At 54.3% G+C, this 14,593-nt stretch overlaps 1 protein-coding gene across 4 annotated transcripts in view; it reads left to right on the top strand.

The window, feature by feature from the left end:
* SUFU (SUFU negative regulator of hedgehog signaling) overlaps positions 1 to 6,349 on the top strand; it is a 114,887-nt gene extending 108,538 nt beyond the window's left edge. For 2 of the 4 annotated variants that reach the window (XM_027597144.2, XM_027597145.2), the window contains exons 11-13: positions 648 to 716; positions 1,264 to 1,362; positions 3,105 to 6,349. In XM_027597144.2, the coding sequence (XP_027452945.1) occupies positions 648 to 716; positions 1,264 to 1,362; positions 3,105 to 3,194 (258 nt within the window). In that variant the 3' untranslated portion in view covers positions 3,195 to 6,349. The remainder of the gene's footprint in view (positions 1 to 647; positions 717 to 1,263; positions 1,363 to 3,104) is intronic. The other 2 variants (XM_027597147.2, XM_027597148.2) reach the window with 1 other exon arrangement.
* Positions 6,350 to 14,593: the final 8,244 nt, after the last annotated feature.

Raw genomic sequence — 14,593 nt, forward strand, 5'->3', positions numbered from 1 at the left:
TGAGGTCAGCAGGGCAAGGGTTTGGGAGCTTTCAGCTTGAGAAACTGTGGATACTGCAGATGGAAAGGGGACTTGAGAGCCCCTTTTCCATCTGTAAAATGAGAGAGGGTGGTGCAGTCTCCAAATTCTCCAGCTCAGACATTCTTGGATGTACCTTCTGGGGCATTTCCAGATTCCAGACAAGGCCTGTATTCCAAATCCAAACAGATTGCTTTTGTCCTACCAAGTCGGGAGTGAGGGGGAACTTGGGAGCCCGGCTGGGCACGGGGCATGTTGGCGATTGCTCTCACCCAGCCGCCCGCTTCTCCCAGCCCTTCTACTGCACTACAGCGTGCAGGAGGCCCAGACTGCCCGGCCCGTACCCCTTCTGGGGACCAGCACTACATTCTTTCCAGATATCCCCGCCTTGTTTCCCCATCGTCCTCTGACACCTTTCCTTCCCTGCCCTGGTCCCTGCGGGATTGCAGGCAGGTTGGAGGGGTGGGGGAGAACGCTGGTCCGAGATAGGCTTCCAGCACTTCCATCTGTCCCTAGAACAGGCTCACAGCTCCTCCACGGCCAGAAGAAAGATCCATGGCTTGGCAGTTGGCAAAAAGACCATATATTAAAAAATAATAATAAACTCTCGTCTTGTGCCTTCTTCCCAGATTCTGTTGACTGAAGAGTTTGTAGAGAAAATGTTGGAGGACTTAGAAGATTTGACTTCTCCAGAGGAAGTAAGCCTGTCTCATTCTAACAGCGGCTTCCAGTCTCCAGGAGCCCATGTGTGTCTTTCGGTCTGTCAGTCTCCGAGGTGTGGGGATGGGCTGGAGAGGAGCCCCTGCAGATGTGAAGCAGCTTGATCTCTGGCCCCCCCACCCCAGCCATCATAAGGACACCCAGCCAGTTGTCTGAATTGGCAGCTCCCGAGAAGCTCACTGCAGGGGCAGCCAGGGCCTTCGGGCTAGTAGTTCTTCCCCAGGCCCTGCTGTTTCCTGGCAGGTTCTGAACAGAAAGCCCACGCCCGCTGCCAGAGAATATTCCATTGGGGAGTTCTGGTGGCAGTGAGGGACTCCTGCTCTTCCCTCAGGCCACCCAGGAGCCGGTCTCCTTCCTCACTTCTGCAGCCAGGAGCTCTCCCCTCTTGATCTGCCCCTTCCAGCCCGAGACCCTGGCCAGCCAGGTGGGAGCTTGTGCCTTTCTTGGCTGCTCATCTGGGGTACAGGAATGGAGCCCATAATCCCCTTTGTTTTTCTTCCTTGTTCCTGGCATCCTCATTTGCAGGGACTTACCTCATCCTGGAAAGTCCCTTCCCCTCCCCCGGCCTCCTACGAAGCAGCACCCCAGTGGGATCTGAGCCTTGTTGGCCTCAATGCCCCACAGGTTAGTGGAACATTAGCAACCTAGTCAGGCCTCTGGAGAGCTCTTCCGGGCCCTCCCCTGCCTGTGGCAGAGACGGACAGACCCTTCCATTGCCCCTTCTGCCGGGAAGCGTGTTTGGGGGAGAGCTCCTTCGGCTCCGAGGCGCCAGCCTTTCAAGCCAGAGGGAGGCCACATAGGAGCTAGCTTCCAGCCAGGCCTGGAGCGAACAGCTGCCGGGGCTTCCAGGGCCGCATCAGCCAGGACATGGTGGCCTCCGTCACTCACTAGGTGGAAGAGAGCCCACAGGGTGAGCCTGTCCGGTCCAGGTCTCCAGGTGGACAGCAACTCCTCAGAGCCTGAGGTCACCTCTGTCCTCTGGGATGTGGCTTGAGAAATTAACTCATTTACACATTCCAAAGCCACCCGTCCCTGGTGTGTGCCAGCCAGTCAACCCCCACGAGTCACTGGTCCCTGAGGCCTGGCTCCTATTGAGTCAGCCCAGCGCCAGCTACCCAGAAGCGCTTCCGGAGAGGCTGCGTCGCACAGGGTGGTGCTCATCACACAGGGCGGTGCCGTGCCAGACTGCAGCTTTGAGCCTGGGTGTTGAGGAGGTGGGAGGGGGACAGTCCAGGCAGGAGGGACAGGAGCCAGGGGGAGCTCAGGAAAGTAGGTCACTAAAAATGACTTTTTTTTTTTTTTTTTTTTGGTTCTCTGTCCAGAGGCTGTCCCCACAGCCAGCTCCACTCTCCACTTTGGTCCTGGCTTGGACAAGTCCCCCATCAGAGGGAGGGGGAGACAGGGCCAGCCACTTCCAGCCCCAGCTCCAGGCAGGCCGAGGGCCCTGTTCTTTCCTCCTTTCCAGCCTGGCCTGACTTCTCACCTAGCCCCAGGACAGTAGGAGTCATAAAACGCAGACCCTGTTTTCAAGTCAGTGAGCATCTAGTGAGCGTACCAGCTGTGGGCCAGAGGAAGTAAGATCCATCAGCCTCTTTCCCCCACCCCAGACAGAAGCCCTAGACACAGAACTGTCAGCAAATCCTTGATCCCTGGACTCCGGTAGGAAGAGCCCGGGCTCTCCTTGGCCACCACTGGCACCATGCTCAGGGTGGTAACCCTGAGAAACAGACGAGCTTGAACAAAGGGGAGCAGGGTGGGGCTGCACCAGGCCCAAGAAATCACCCCCAGCCACGCTTGTCCCGCTCCTCTCCTCCCACTGAGGCCAAGCCAGGGCCTCCTTCCCTTTGGACCCCTTGGCAAAGGCCACAGAGGGCGGGTTCTGGGGTCCTTCTGCACCAGCCCCTGCAAGAGAAGCCATGGCACGGACAGGACCACAGAGTTCCAAACCTCAAGCCACTTCCCTGAAGCATCTGCACCCTCCCACCCTGCCCCCACCCCCCAGCCCCAGGGCCTCAGGGAGCAGATTCCTCACATGCTTGTGGCCGGAGGCAGAACCAAGGAAGTGAGCTGGAGGGAGGTCAGCACAGTCAAGAAAGAGTTAGAAAACATGCCTCCTCCAACCCCAGTTAATTATTGGCAGGGCAAGGGGAAAGAAGGGGTCACCGAACTCCAGCAGCTTAACCTCAGCCACCCACCTGGGAATAGCATTTGCGATTGAAGCCAGGCAACCGGTGGCCTCTCTTGCCCCTAGCACCTGGGGGACAGGCGCGGGTGAGGGCCCTGGGCTCTCTGTAGGCAGTCGGGACAGAAGGCCGGGAGTGGCGCTAACTGTGTGCACCCTGGCTCTGTGCTTGCTCCCTCCGCAGTTCAAACTTCCCAAAGAGTACAGCTGGCCGGAAAAGAAGCTCAAAGTCTCCATCCTTCCCGATGTGGTGTTCGACAGTCCACTGCACTAGCCTGGGCTGGGCCCTGCAGGGGCCAAGGGAGAGCCCAGCTGCTCCCCGGTGACTTCCAGAGTACCAACTGCGGACACGCGAACCCCACAAATAGGACACGCGTGAGGAGGGCTGTGCAGCCACCGCACCGCCTCCCCTGCAGCTCAGGGGCCTCCCCCCGCCCCCCCCCCCCAAGCCGGCCAAGCACCCCCCCCCCCCCCCCCCCCCCCCGCCGGGGCTGGGAGCGGGTAAATGCAAACCTTCCCCTCCTGCTGCTGCTGCAGGTCGTGATTGGAAATGTGACTCTGGACCTTCGATGTTGTGCCCTTAGGTGGAGACCCGCCTCATTGTCACCTCTCCCCTGCCGTGGGCCGTCCAGCAGGAGGGAGTGGAGTGGCCGGGGTGCGCACGGCCCAGCTCTGCGGTGGGAAGCCTTTGCTAGGCCAGGTCCTCCGGCCACGGAACAATTCCTCCGATCCTGTTTGGTTTTCTTCCTCCTTATTTTATTTTGTCGAAACCGGATGGTATTTTATTGGTCTTCAAAGATGTCCAGAAGCCGTGTATATAATGTTTTTTAAACAGAACTTTATTCCCAGATGAACTTTCTCATTCTCTCAGACGAAGGCCTGGGGCTGTCTCCCCCTGAGCCACCACCAGAGAAGGTGCCGGCGTTCGGTTCGCCTGCCAGCCCAGGACCCTGGAGGAGCCAGCTTCACAGAGAGGCTGATTTCTTCCCAGCGGGGCCAGGTGGAGCTTGGGGCAGGGGGAGAGCTGAGCTGCTGCCCCATACAGCCTTCGGCCCGTTTAGCCAGCTGGGGCCAGGAGTAGGTGCCGCTGGTTCTCCAGCGGACTAGGCCCCTGGCAAAGTTCCAGGACCACCAGGGTCTCAGAGACTTGCTAGCCCCGGCCTCCCCTTCTGGGCCTTGTCCACCCGACCAGGGCTGCCTGAGGGAGGGTGAGGCCCAGCACCTCGTAGACCATCCCCACCTGCCACTCAGGGCCTAGGTCTGCAGCTCTTTGACCACTCCTGTCCCATTTCCTCCTCCCCTGGGCCTCCCAGCCTCCAGGCTGCAGGACTCTGGCATATTAAAAGTGGAAAAACCAACCTCTCGCCATGTCCTTCGCTCTGATTTTGCAAACACCGCACCCTGCCGCCCTCATTCTCCGTGTCCGCTCGCTTCCTGTCCTTCATCCCGGTGCCCATGTCGCCCCCCCCCCCCATGCCTCTTCCTGCATCCTGGGCTCTCCCAGTCCCTTGCCCCTCTACTGCAGATCTCATGGTCTTCCTCCTAGAAATAGACCTATCTCTGGCCCGTGGATTTGGGGTTCCTTTTGGGTTGTCTCCCACTTCTGCCTGGAATCAACAAGCCCCTTCGTGCCCTCTCACCCCTGACTCTAGGGACTGCTATTTCAGGCCTCTCCAAAGCAAAGTCCTTTGGTCTGTCATGGGCCTCGTAGGGCCATGCACTGCCCCGTCTGCACCCGCCACACACACAGGCCACTACAGCAGTGCCACAGGTGGCCCATGAGGTGCAGGACGCCGCTGATGAGAGACTCAGCCAAAGAGCTGCCTCCAGGGGTCATGAGGGCAGGGGCCAGGCTCTCCAGGGAGCAAGATTTGGACTTCCAAGGGGCCACCAGGCCCTGGCCGCTTCTCTGCACACACCCTCAGGGCTACCCAGTTAACAACATCAAACTCAGAGCTTCAAGGTGGATCAGCCTGGGAGACTGGGAGAGATAGGCTCCAGGCCTCCACCAATGAAGATGGAAGCTCCTCTGGACCTGTTGTTGGCCGCAGCTGTGCCTTCTGCTCCAAGGACTTTTCCAAAAGGACATTTTCTAGCCACTGCCCACCATAGTACCTCTGCCTTTGAAGCTCTTGTCATCTAATGTTCATGGCCAGAGAGGTGTCATTAGCTTGTCTCCTTTCCGTGCCACCCTGGCCCACCTCTCCACAAATTCTTTCTTTCTGGGGACCTGCCTCTGCCTGTCTGCTTTGGCTGATGGGGAGGAAGGTATTTTCTGAGCTAAGCTTTGTCGTCAGTATGGGAGGCAGGCGGGAAGCCGGTGAGCTCTGAGACAGTGAGCCCATGAAGCCTGTGGCCCCTTCCTGCCCCATGATGCCAGCAACCTCCAAGGCCTCCCTCTCCTTTCCCTACAGTGCACTGGCTCCAGAGGAGTAGCAGGGCATCCACCATCTCTGACCAGGCCTTCCAGAGGTTTCTCTGGAAGGGGGCTCTCCACTGAGCTTCTGGCTGGTAAGAGGGGACCCTCACTGAGGACCAAGTGAGGCCAACCCCGTAGCGTGCCCGGCATAGCACTTGGCATACAGTGGGTACTCACTAAATGTACCGCTTCCTTCCCTCCCTGCGGTGCTTCGGGAGCCCTGACATAGTGAGTCAGGGAGGTAAGAAGCCTCCCTCCTAAATCTGCCTCTTCCTCGTGGCTTCCCTGTGGCTTGCCCAGTCCCACCCCCTCCCTCCAGGTCCCTGTGGCTCAAGCTTCTGAGAGGAAGGGGCGCCCCCGTACGTACACATGGCAGACTCTGGGACTCTTCAGGTCCTGTGTGGGCTGCAAGTGGGCTGCAGCCCCAGCTGTCATTCTGCGGGTGTGGAGTGGCTCATGCAAGGTCTCAGGTCTGTCCAGGGAGCTGGTCCCTCTTCCTCCCCTTCTCTTCCTCTTCCAAAGGCAAGGCTTCCGGGCAGGGACTAGGAAGCCTTGGGGAGAGTCTAAAGGGCTAGAGTATTTTTAAGAAAAATGCATACAGGGTCTTGGGGCTGGGTTTTGAGACTGAGTTGAGAGCAGGGAAAAAAACCTCGAAGGTTGGTGCCCCTATGGGGCAGACCAGTAGAGAACTCCCTTGACTGTATTTTTTTATCCAGTTGTCTTTCCTCTCTGGCTTCCAGGTCCTCTGCGCCAGGTAAGGTGCCTGGGTCCCTGTTACAAGTCAGGAGCCCTGTAGAGAGAGCCCTCCTTTTGTACAAGTACCTGAATGCTGCAACGAGCAGACTTTTGTAAAATTTTATATTAGTTTCTAATGTCGACTGCGACTCGGTTCCTGGGGGCTGCAGCCAGCCTGGGACTTTTGTAAGAATTTTTGGGTGACTCACTTAGATGTCGTTTCCTTCTTGCTCCCTCTTCCTCTGTGTAATCTAAGTGCATTAAACATATTTGCAGAAGTGCTTGGATCTTGTGCTCCTTTTTGGATGTCTGGAGTAGGGGAGCAGCAAGCCTGGTAGAGGGGTGGGTCGGACTCAGCCACTTAGAAGAACCCGGGATGGGGGAAGGCCCCCCGAAGACTGTTGTCGGGAGTGGAGGGGGTGTCAAGGAGCAGGAGCACACAGCTGGTGACTCTAGGGTCATGCAGAAATGGCTTTGCAGGCTCCCTTTCACTGGTCTTGAATTCCTCTAAGGTCATGGGGGGTGTAGGAGCAAGAAACAGGTCTGGGCAAATGGGTGGGTCAAGACCCTCTTTCTTCCTCTTCCGCTCTCCTCTCACCAAAAAGCCCTTTCCCCTTGGGAAGGTGGGCCTTCCCTCCCTCCAGTTTTAGAGCTCTTGTCGCCCAGCTTGGGTCAGGAGGTGGCCACTGCCCTCACCATCTAAATTCTACCTCCTGGGATGGACAGGCAGCCTCAGAACCATCACACCCACTGGGTGACACAGAAGGTGGCCCTCCCTTCCCATGAGCCCCTCTGGGCCTGGCCTTGGTGAGGAGGTGGTGGATCTTCCTTCCCTGGAAGGAAGTGGCCTGGCACAACAGAGCCCAGTCCCCGTGGGGAGAAGGCAGCCACCTGGGACCTTAGAGGCAGGCAGGAGAGGGTCCGCACCCCGATGGGGTTCCCAGAACCTGCAGGCCTGCTCTAAACCTTCCCGCCTTCTTTACCTTCCTGCTAGGCCTGGTTGTCTGTCTCGGAGAATAGCAGGGCCTTTTCTCATCCCAGGTGTTCTGCTGGGGCTAGTGGCAGAAGTCCTGGGGGGATCAGCTCATGTGAAGGGACTCTGTCCTCTTTGAGAACCAGCCGTATCTGGGGGAGCTTTCCCCAGGCAGAGGTCAGTACTCCTTCCCCTGTGACCTCCTACTGAACTGGAGCTGGCCCCTGGAGCAGTGGGGCAGGTCGTGTCTGGGGTCCTCAGTCACTCTGGCAGTCAGAGCGAGGGAGCTGGGAGGGCCTGGAGACAGACTGACCATCCCAGGGTGGCCCCGGCCACACTCCTTCCCCTTTTCTTTTCTCCTTGGAGATTGGGAGGTGGGGTGGAGGGGAGGGCTGATTATCTAATCCTCCTCATCTGACCAGCCTAGAAGCACCCAGGGTCAGAGTGAAGTTCCTGCCCCAGAGAGTACAGAACAGCAGGATCCTGTGTTTAGCTGGTTCCAGGAGACAGGATGAGGCTGAGATTATTTCTGGAAAGAGGCTCCTGGGCCTATAGCAGAGACCCCACCCTAGATTTAGGGAGGGGAGAAATCTGCCATGTGATATGTAATGTCACCTCCAAAAGGCCTGTACATGCCTCCAGGCGTCTGCTCTGCCCCATGTGGGGTGGGAGGATGTCAGGGGCCCTGGGTGAGGGGGACCCACAGGTTCTAGAGCCAGGGGGCTAGGGAGCCTAAAGGATTTACCAAACTGGCCTAACGGAAGGAGAATGCAGCTGGAAGTGAGTCAACCCAGGCTGCCAGGCACTGAGGCAGCTGAGGAGGTGGGGAGGCCAGGGTGGCAGAGAGGGAGTGCTGTGCTGGGCAGGAGAAGGGGGAGATTAGTCCCAAGACTGCGGTGGGGCCGGAGGGGGGGGGGGCGGTGCCAGGGCAGGATGTGGTCTGGGAGGGGCAACCATCTCTAGGCCCCTTCTGTGAGGGCACCATGGGACCGACCCAGTCCCCTCCTCTCCTCCTTAACTGCCAGGAAGTCTTTGGGAGAAAGCTACAGACAGGATGGGGGAAGGGGAAAGCTGCCTGCTGTTGGGTGTCCACGGTCTATGTCCATTCCCTCCTACTTTCAACAAATGTATGCCCGGCCCTCTGCTGTATGCTGGGAGACTGGGAGACGGAGACGGGACACAGGCCTGGCCCTGGGAGTGTGCGGTGCAGTGGGGAAAACAGACAAGGAAACATCTGCAAGGAAGAGCCACAAAGGAGAAAGGCAGTCAGCTGCTTTCTGTCCTACCCTAACTCCACCACTTGTCACTGTGACTTTAGACAGGTTTTTGTCATCTGCAGGTGGATACTCACTTCTCAGAGTTTTTGCAAGGATTATATGAGATAATACACCTGAGATGCCTGGCACATAGTAATTGCTCAATTAGTGTTAAGCCTTTATTAAAGGGCTGTGCTAGGGTACAGACATAGAAAAGTTACCCAACCCAGTCTGGGAGGATTTAAAAAGGCTTCCTGAAAGAAGTGGCATCTAAGTCAAAACTGAAGGATACTTAAGGATGAAGGGCCCAAGAAGAGGGGGTTTCTTTATTTTTTATAGATTTTATTTATTTATTCATGAGAGACAGAGAGACAGAGAGAGAGAGAGAGAGGCAGAGGGAGAAGCAGGCTCCCACGGAGCAGGGAGCCTGACGCGGGACTCGATCCCAGGACTCTGGGACCATGACCTGAGCCGGAGGCAGGTGCTTAACCATCTGAGCCACCCGGGCACCCAGGAAGAGGGGCTTTATTTTCAGAAACCCTCCAGACAAACAGGGCAACAAGGACAAAAGCCCAAAAACTCTCCTTGGGATTTGGAGAAGCTCAAATCGCTTAAGGTTTTAAAGCATCAAGCTTTCATTTGAGGACCATCCCCCTGCCTGTTGGATGGAGAACATTCTGAAAGAGAGCAAGATTGGAGGCAAGGACCAGGTAGGACTGGATTAAGGTAGAAGCAGTAGGGATGGAGAGAATGGAACTCATTCATGGAGTCAACAAATATTTGAGCACCTACTATGTGGTAGGTCCTGTTCTAGGCACCAGAGATACATTATTTAAAGAAATTCCTCCTTTCACAGATCTTATGTTTTAGTGATGGGAGATAATATTTGTTTAGAATAGAATACTTAGTACATGGATATATGTGCTATGGTGAAAAAAAATAAAGTAGAGGAGGAGAGATAGGGCTGGGATGGGGTGTGTTTTTATTTTTATTTTTTATTTATTTTTTTAAAGATTTTATTTATTTATTCATGAAAGACAGAGAGAGAGAGAGAGAGAGAAAGAGAGAGAGGCAGAGGGAGAAGCAGGCTCCCAAGGAGCAGGGAGCCCGACGCGGGACTCGATCCCAGGACCCTGGGATCATGACCTGAGCCGAAGGCAGACGCCCAACCATCCGAGCCACCCAGGCGCCCCTGGGGTGTGTTTTTAAATATAGAGGTCAGGGAAGGCCTCCCTGCAGAGGTGACATTTAAGCAAAGGATCTCAATGACAGGAAGAAGTGTGCAATAGGGACACCTGGAGGAAGAATGGTCCAGGCAAAGTGAAGAGCAACTGCAAAGACCCTGGGGTTAGGGGAAACACACCAGGTGTATTTGAGGAACAAAAGAGGAAGCCAGTGTGGCTGGAGCAGAGTGAGAGAAGGGGAATAATAGGAGATTACTTATACAGAGGTCAGCTTGTGTAGAACCTTGCAGGCAATTATAAAACTTTGACTTTGATTCTGGTTGACGTGGGAAGCCATTGGGAGATTTGGAGAAGAGTGACACAATCTGACATATATGCTTTTTAAATAATTTTAAATATATTATTTTAGAAAGAGAGGGAGCAAGGTGAGGGACAGAGGGAGAGAATCTCAGGCAGATTCCCTGCTGAGCAGGGAGCCCCACGCGGCGCTTGATCCCATGACCCTGAGATCATGACCTGAGCCAAAATCAAGAGTCAGACACCCAACTGAGACACCCAGGTGCCCCACAATTTGACATATTTTAAAAAGATTTCGGGGCGCCTGGATGGCTCAGTCAGTTAAGCTGCTGTCTTCGGCTCGGGTCATGATCCCAGGGTCCTGGGATCGAGCCCCATGTTGGGCTCCCTGCTCATCGAGGAGTCTGCTTCTCCCTCTCCCTCTGCCTGTTGCTCCCCCTGCTTGTGCTTTCTCTCTGTCAGATAAATAAATAAAATCTTAAAAACAACCAAAAAACATTTCTCTGGCTACCGTGTTGACAATTGACTCTGGGAGGTAAGGGCAGAAGCAGAGAAACTGGTTAGGATCTACTGAAATAATCCAGGCTAGAGATTATGGAGATGCGAAGAAGTAGTCAAGATTTGCTGAAGGGTTGGCTATGGGGTGTTCACCGAGAAGTGGAAGACTTCAATGGAACAGGGGCAGGAGTGTGTGCTGAAATTAGTATAGTTTTAGTCATGCTGACTTTGAGATAGTCATTGTACCACCAAGTGAAGAGGTCAAGTGAGCAGCTAGTATACAAGTGGATGGTCTGAGAGATATTTAAGGGAAGGATCTATAGGGGCGCCTGGGTGGCCCTGGTTGAGTGTCCGACTCTTGGTTTCGGCTCAGGTCATGATCTTGGGATCCTGAGATTGAATCTCGGTGATGAGCAGGGAGTCTGTTGGAAGATTCTTTCCCTCTGCCTCTCCCCTGGCTTGCACTTGCGCACACGTTTTCTCTCTCTCTCTCAGTAAATAAATAAATCTTTTTTTGAAAGATTTTATTCATTTATTTGAGAGAATGAGAGAGAGAGAGAGAGAGAACGAGCAGGGGGGAAGGGGCAGAGGCAGAGGGAGAAGCAGGCTCCTCGCCGAGCAGCGAGCCAGATGGGGGGGGGGGGGCTCGATCCCAGGACCCTGAGATCATGACCGGAGCCAAAGGCAGACACTCAACCAATTGAGCCACCCAAGTGCCCCAATAAATAAATCTTTAATTAAAAAAAAAAGAGAGAAACATCTATAACATCTGATCGGATAGATAAGGGAGATGAAAGACAGGGAGATAGGGGCGCCTGGGTGGCTCGGTCGTTGGGCGTCTGCCTTCAGCTCGGGTCATGATCTCGGGGTCCTGGGATCAAGCTCCGCGTTGGGCTCCCTGCTCGGCGGAGAGCCTGCTTCTCCCTCTGCTTGCTGCTCCCCCTGCTTGTGCTTTCTCTCTCTCTCTCTCTGACAAATAAATAAATTAATTTAAAAAAAAAAGAAAGAAAGAAAGAAAGGGAGATATTAACATTGCTTCCCTGATCCTTGGCTTAGTAACTAATCGGCTGACAGGTCCACTGACTGAGATGGGGGGGCACAGTGGAGGAAAACAGGCTGGAATGTGAAGAGGATGATGAATTTAGTTTTCAATACACTGAATTCAAGGTACCTGTGAGGCATCCGGGTGGACAGCATGGTTGGCTACACTGATCGGCAACCAGGAGGGTGAACTTCTGGCCTGGAGATACTGAGTGGGGAGCCATCAGTATACAGACAGTAATAAGGCTTTAGGAGTGAGAGCCTCCAGGGAGCAGGCGTAGTTTAGTAAGAGAATAGGATGGAGGGCAGGGCTCTGAGGACTGTCAACATTTATGAGATGGAAATTGGAGAAGTCTGTGGTTAGAAAGATAAGAAGAAAACCAGAAGAGTATGATATCTTACAAGTTAAGGGGATCGGTGTAGAAAGGTGAGGAATGTAAGGAATCCTTTAGGTTATCCTGGAGGGCATTGGTGAGGAAGCCAGAGAAGGACCCTCCAACAGCTCCAAGCTAGACCTTGTTTCTCTGTACTATCTTTAGAGCATGCAATTAAGGGTTAGGGCTTGGAAGCCATTTTCTCCTTGTTTGTTCATTCAGACATGCAAGCATTCATTTATTCATTCATTCAACATAAGATCTCCCATGTGGGGGGGGGGGTGCAAATTGCTGAAGACACAGGGACTCTGTCCTTGAAGGGCCCACATTAGCCCCCCAATCAGGAATAAGGAGATGGAGGTCCTAGAGCAGAGAGGCCCTCTGGTTTTATGGAAGGATCAGGGACCCATTGGTTACTCTGAAATGGATTTGAATCTCAGTTCTACCATTTGGAATGTAATTGCTGATGACTCCAAAATCTGTAATCTCAGTATAAACCTCCCTCAAGTCTGTATATATGATTGTCTCTGCAACATTTCCACTGGGATATCTGAACCAACTCAAACTTAACTTAGAACTCCTGAAAAATCTCCCCACCCAATCTAATTCTCTTCAATTTTCTCCTTCTTGGTAAATGGCACCATCATGCAGACTCTTGCTGAGGCCCAAATCCTAAGAATCATTTAAAAAACATTTTGGAGGGATAAAAAATTATATATACCTGGTAACATTTTGAAAGTTCATAAGGATATACTATATACAGTGATAAGCACATCTTGATCCCATTCCTATTAACATGTTGATTCCTCTACCCCATATCTAACCCATATCTAGTCCTGTTGGCACTACTTCCAGATTATATCAAATCTGAGGGCTTCTCATAACCAGCTTCAAGTCTAAACTCCTTACCATGGCCTACAAGGCCCTGTTATGTTCTAGCCCCTACTTGTCTTCTCTGTCACAGGGCCTCCTTTCTGCCCTGGAGTATGCCTAATCTATTGCTTTCCCATTGGTTTCTCCTTCTGACTGAAGCACCCTTTCCCAGGGCTGTTAATGGCCTGACTCCTCCTGAATATTCAGGTCGTGGCTCAGATGCTACTTTTCTGAGGATCCTGTGTAAGCCCCTTACTCTCTATCACAGAAATTATCCTGCATATTTATAATAATATTTATATATAATGCATATTATAATACAATAATAATTATTATTAGGTATAGGTTCTCCAGGGAATTCCCAGGGCCTAGAAAAATGCCTGGCACTTCCAGGCTTTTGTTAAGTATTTGTCAACTGACCCATCGACCTCCAATAGACAACTTCACTTCTTTAAGCCTTCGTTCCCTTAATAGAAGAGGGATTACAATGCCTACTTTGCTTGGTAGTTTTAAGCGTCAGATATGTGGGGGAAAGTATTAAGGACATCGGGAAATTGCCCCACAGTGAACCTTTACAGTTCCCTGCTCACTTCCATTAGACAGAAGGAGCGGACTGATAAACCCTCCCTTTCCTCCCAGGTAAAAAGAGCTACGGGTGAAAAGGCCCAGGAAGAGGTGGTCCCACTACGCAGTAGCATCATCGCCCTTTTAAGAAGCGCGGAACTCTACTCCCACCCTAGTGTTTAATGTACTGAAGTAAGTGCAAGTCACGTGAGGCTCTCGTGTCTGCCCCGCCTTGAAGAGGCGGAGCCTCAGCTTGGGGACCAATAGCGGGAGCAGCCTCCGGAACAGCCCCAACTCCAGACAGGGGATAAGGGGAGGAGCCGGGAGCTTCAGCAGCTGTAACAGCACTTCCGGACAATATGCCCCGCCTTTATCCTCCCCCTCCCCTCTCTGTCGGTCTTGGTCTCCAGTGCCGGGTGCGCAGAACCAGCGGGTGCTGATTAAAGGCGCCGCCGTTGCGCTGCCGCTTTCTCCCGTCCCCCTCCCGGTCTCCCCGCCCCCTTCCCGTGTAGCGGGACCGGCCTTGATGTAGGGACACCACCCTCCGCCTGTCTCCGCTCTAGCTCGAGTCCGGCTCACCGCAACCCCCTGCCCGCCTGCATCCCCACCGTGCCAGCCGCACTCTGCTCGGAGCCCATTGTATCCCCTCGCCTCCGGCTACAGACTCGGAGGCCAGGCAGTGGCGGGAAGATCGGGGACCCCTGTGCTCCCCTCCAGCCGGTCCCATGAGCCGGGGCCCCTCCCCCTCCCGTCCTCCTTCCAACCGCGAGGTAGCGGCGAGGGCGCCCTTCCCTCCCTGCTGAGGTGGGAGGGGGCCGACTGACCGGCAGCAGGGACTCACCCCCGCCCCAGCCCTAGCGGCGCCCCCCGCACCGCGCCCCCTTCCCGGGGGGAGAACCGGAGCCCTAGCGAGGAGAGGCAGGAAAAGAACTGCCCGGCGCGCAGATCATTTTTATTATCGAGATTATTATTAAAAGGGGGCGGGGAGCCCAGAGTGCGGGGGAGGGGGCTAGAGACGCAGCTATTTTTATTAAACAGATTATTCCTGAAATAATAATAATACGCGCAAGATGGCTGAAGGTGGCCCTGATGAGAGTGTTCGTTTTTTTTTTTCTTTTTTTTTTTGATCTGAGGATAAAGCTCTGAGGCGACTGCCGCTGCGGAGACCCTGCCCGAAGTGCCCTCCCCTCAGTTGTGAAGCTTCGGGCGGACAAACGGACCCACAGACAGAGCGACTGGCGTGGGCCCGCCCCGGACGCGTCTCCCGGGCAGCAGCCGGGGGCCGCCGGCGCTCGCCTTTCTGCCGACTTCTTCCAGTTCTAATCTTTTTTTTTATTTTTTGGAAAGGACCGGGGTGGGTGGAGCAGAGGTGGAGAGAAATCGGGACTTGGCATTTTCTCCTCTCTCTCCTAATTTGAGGGAGGCCGCCAGCCCTCCCCTTAAAAAAAAAAAAAAATCC

The sequence above is a fragment of the Zalophus californianus genome, chromosome 15, assembly GCF_009762305.2.
Source record: "Zalophus californianus isolate mZalCal1 chromosome 15, mZalCal1.pri.v2, whole genome shotgun sequence".
NCBI lineage: Eukaryota > Metazoa > Chordata > Mammalia > Carnivora > Otariidae > Zalophus > Zalophus californianus.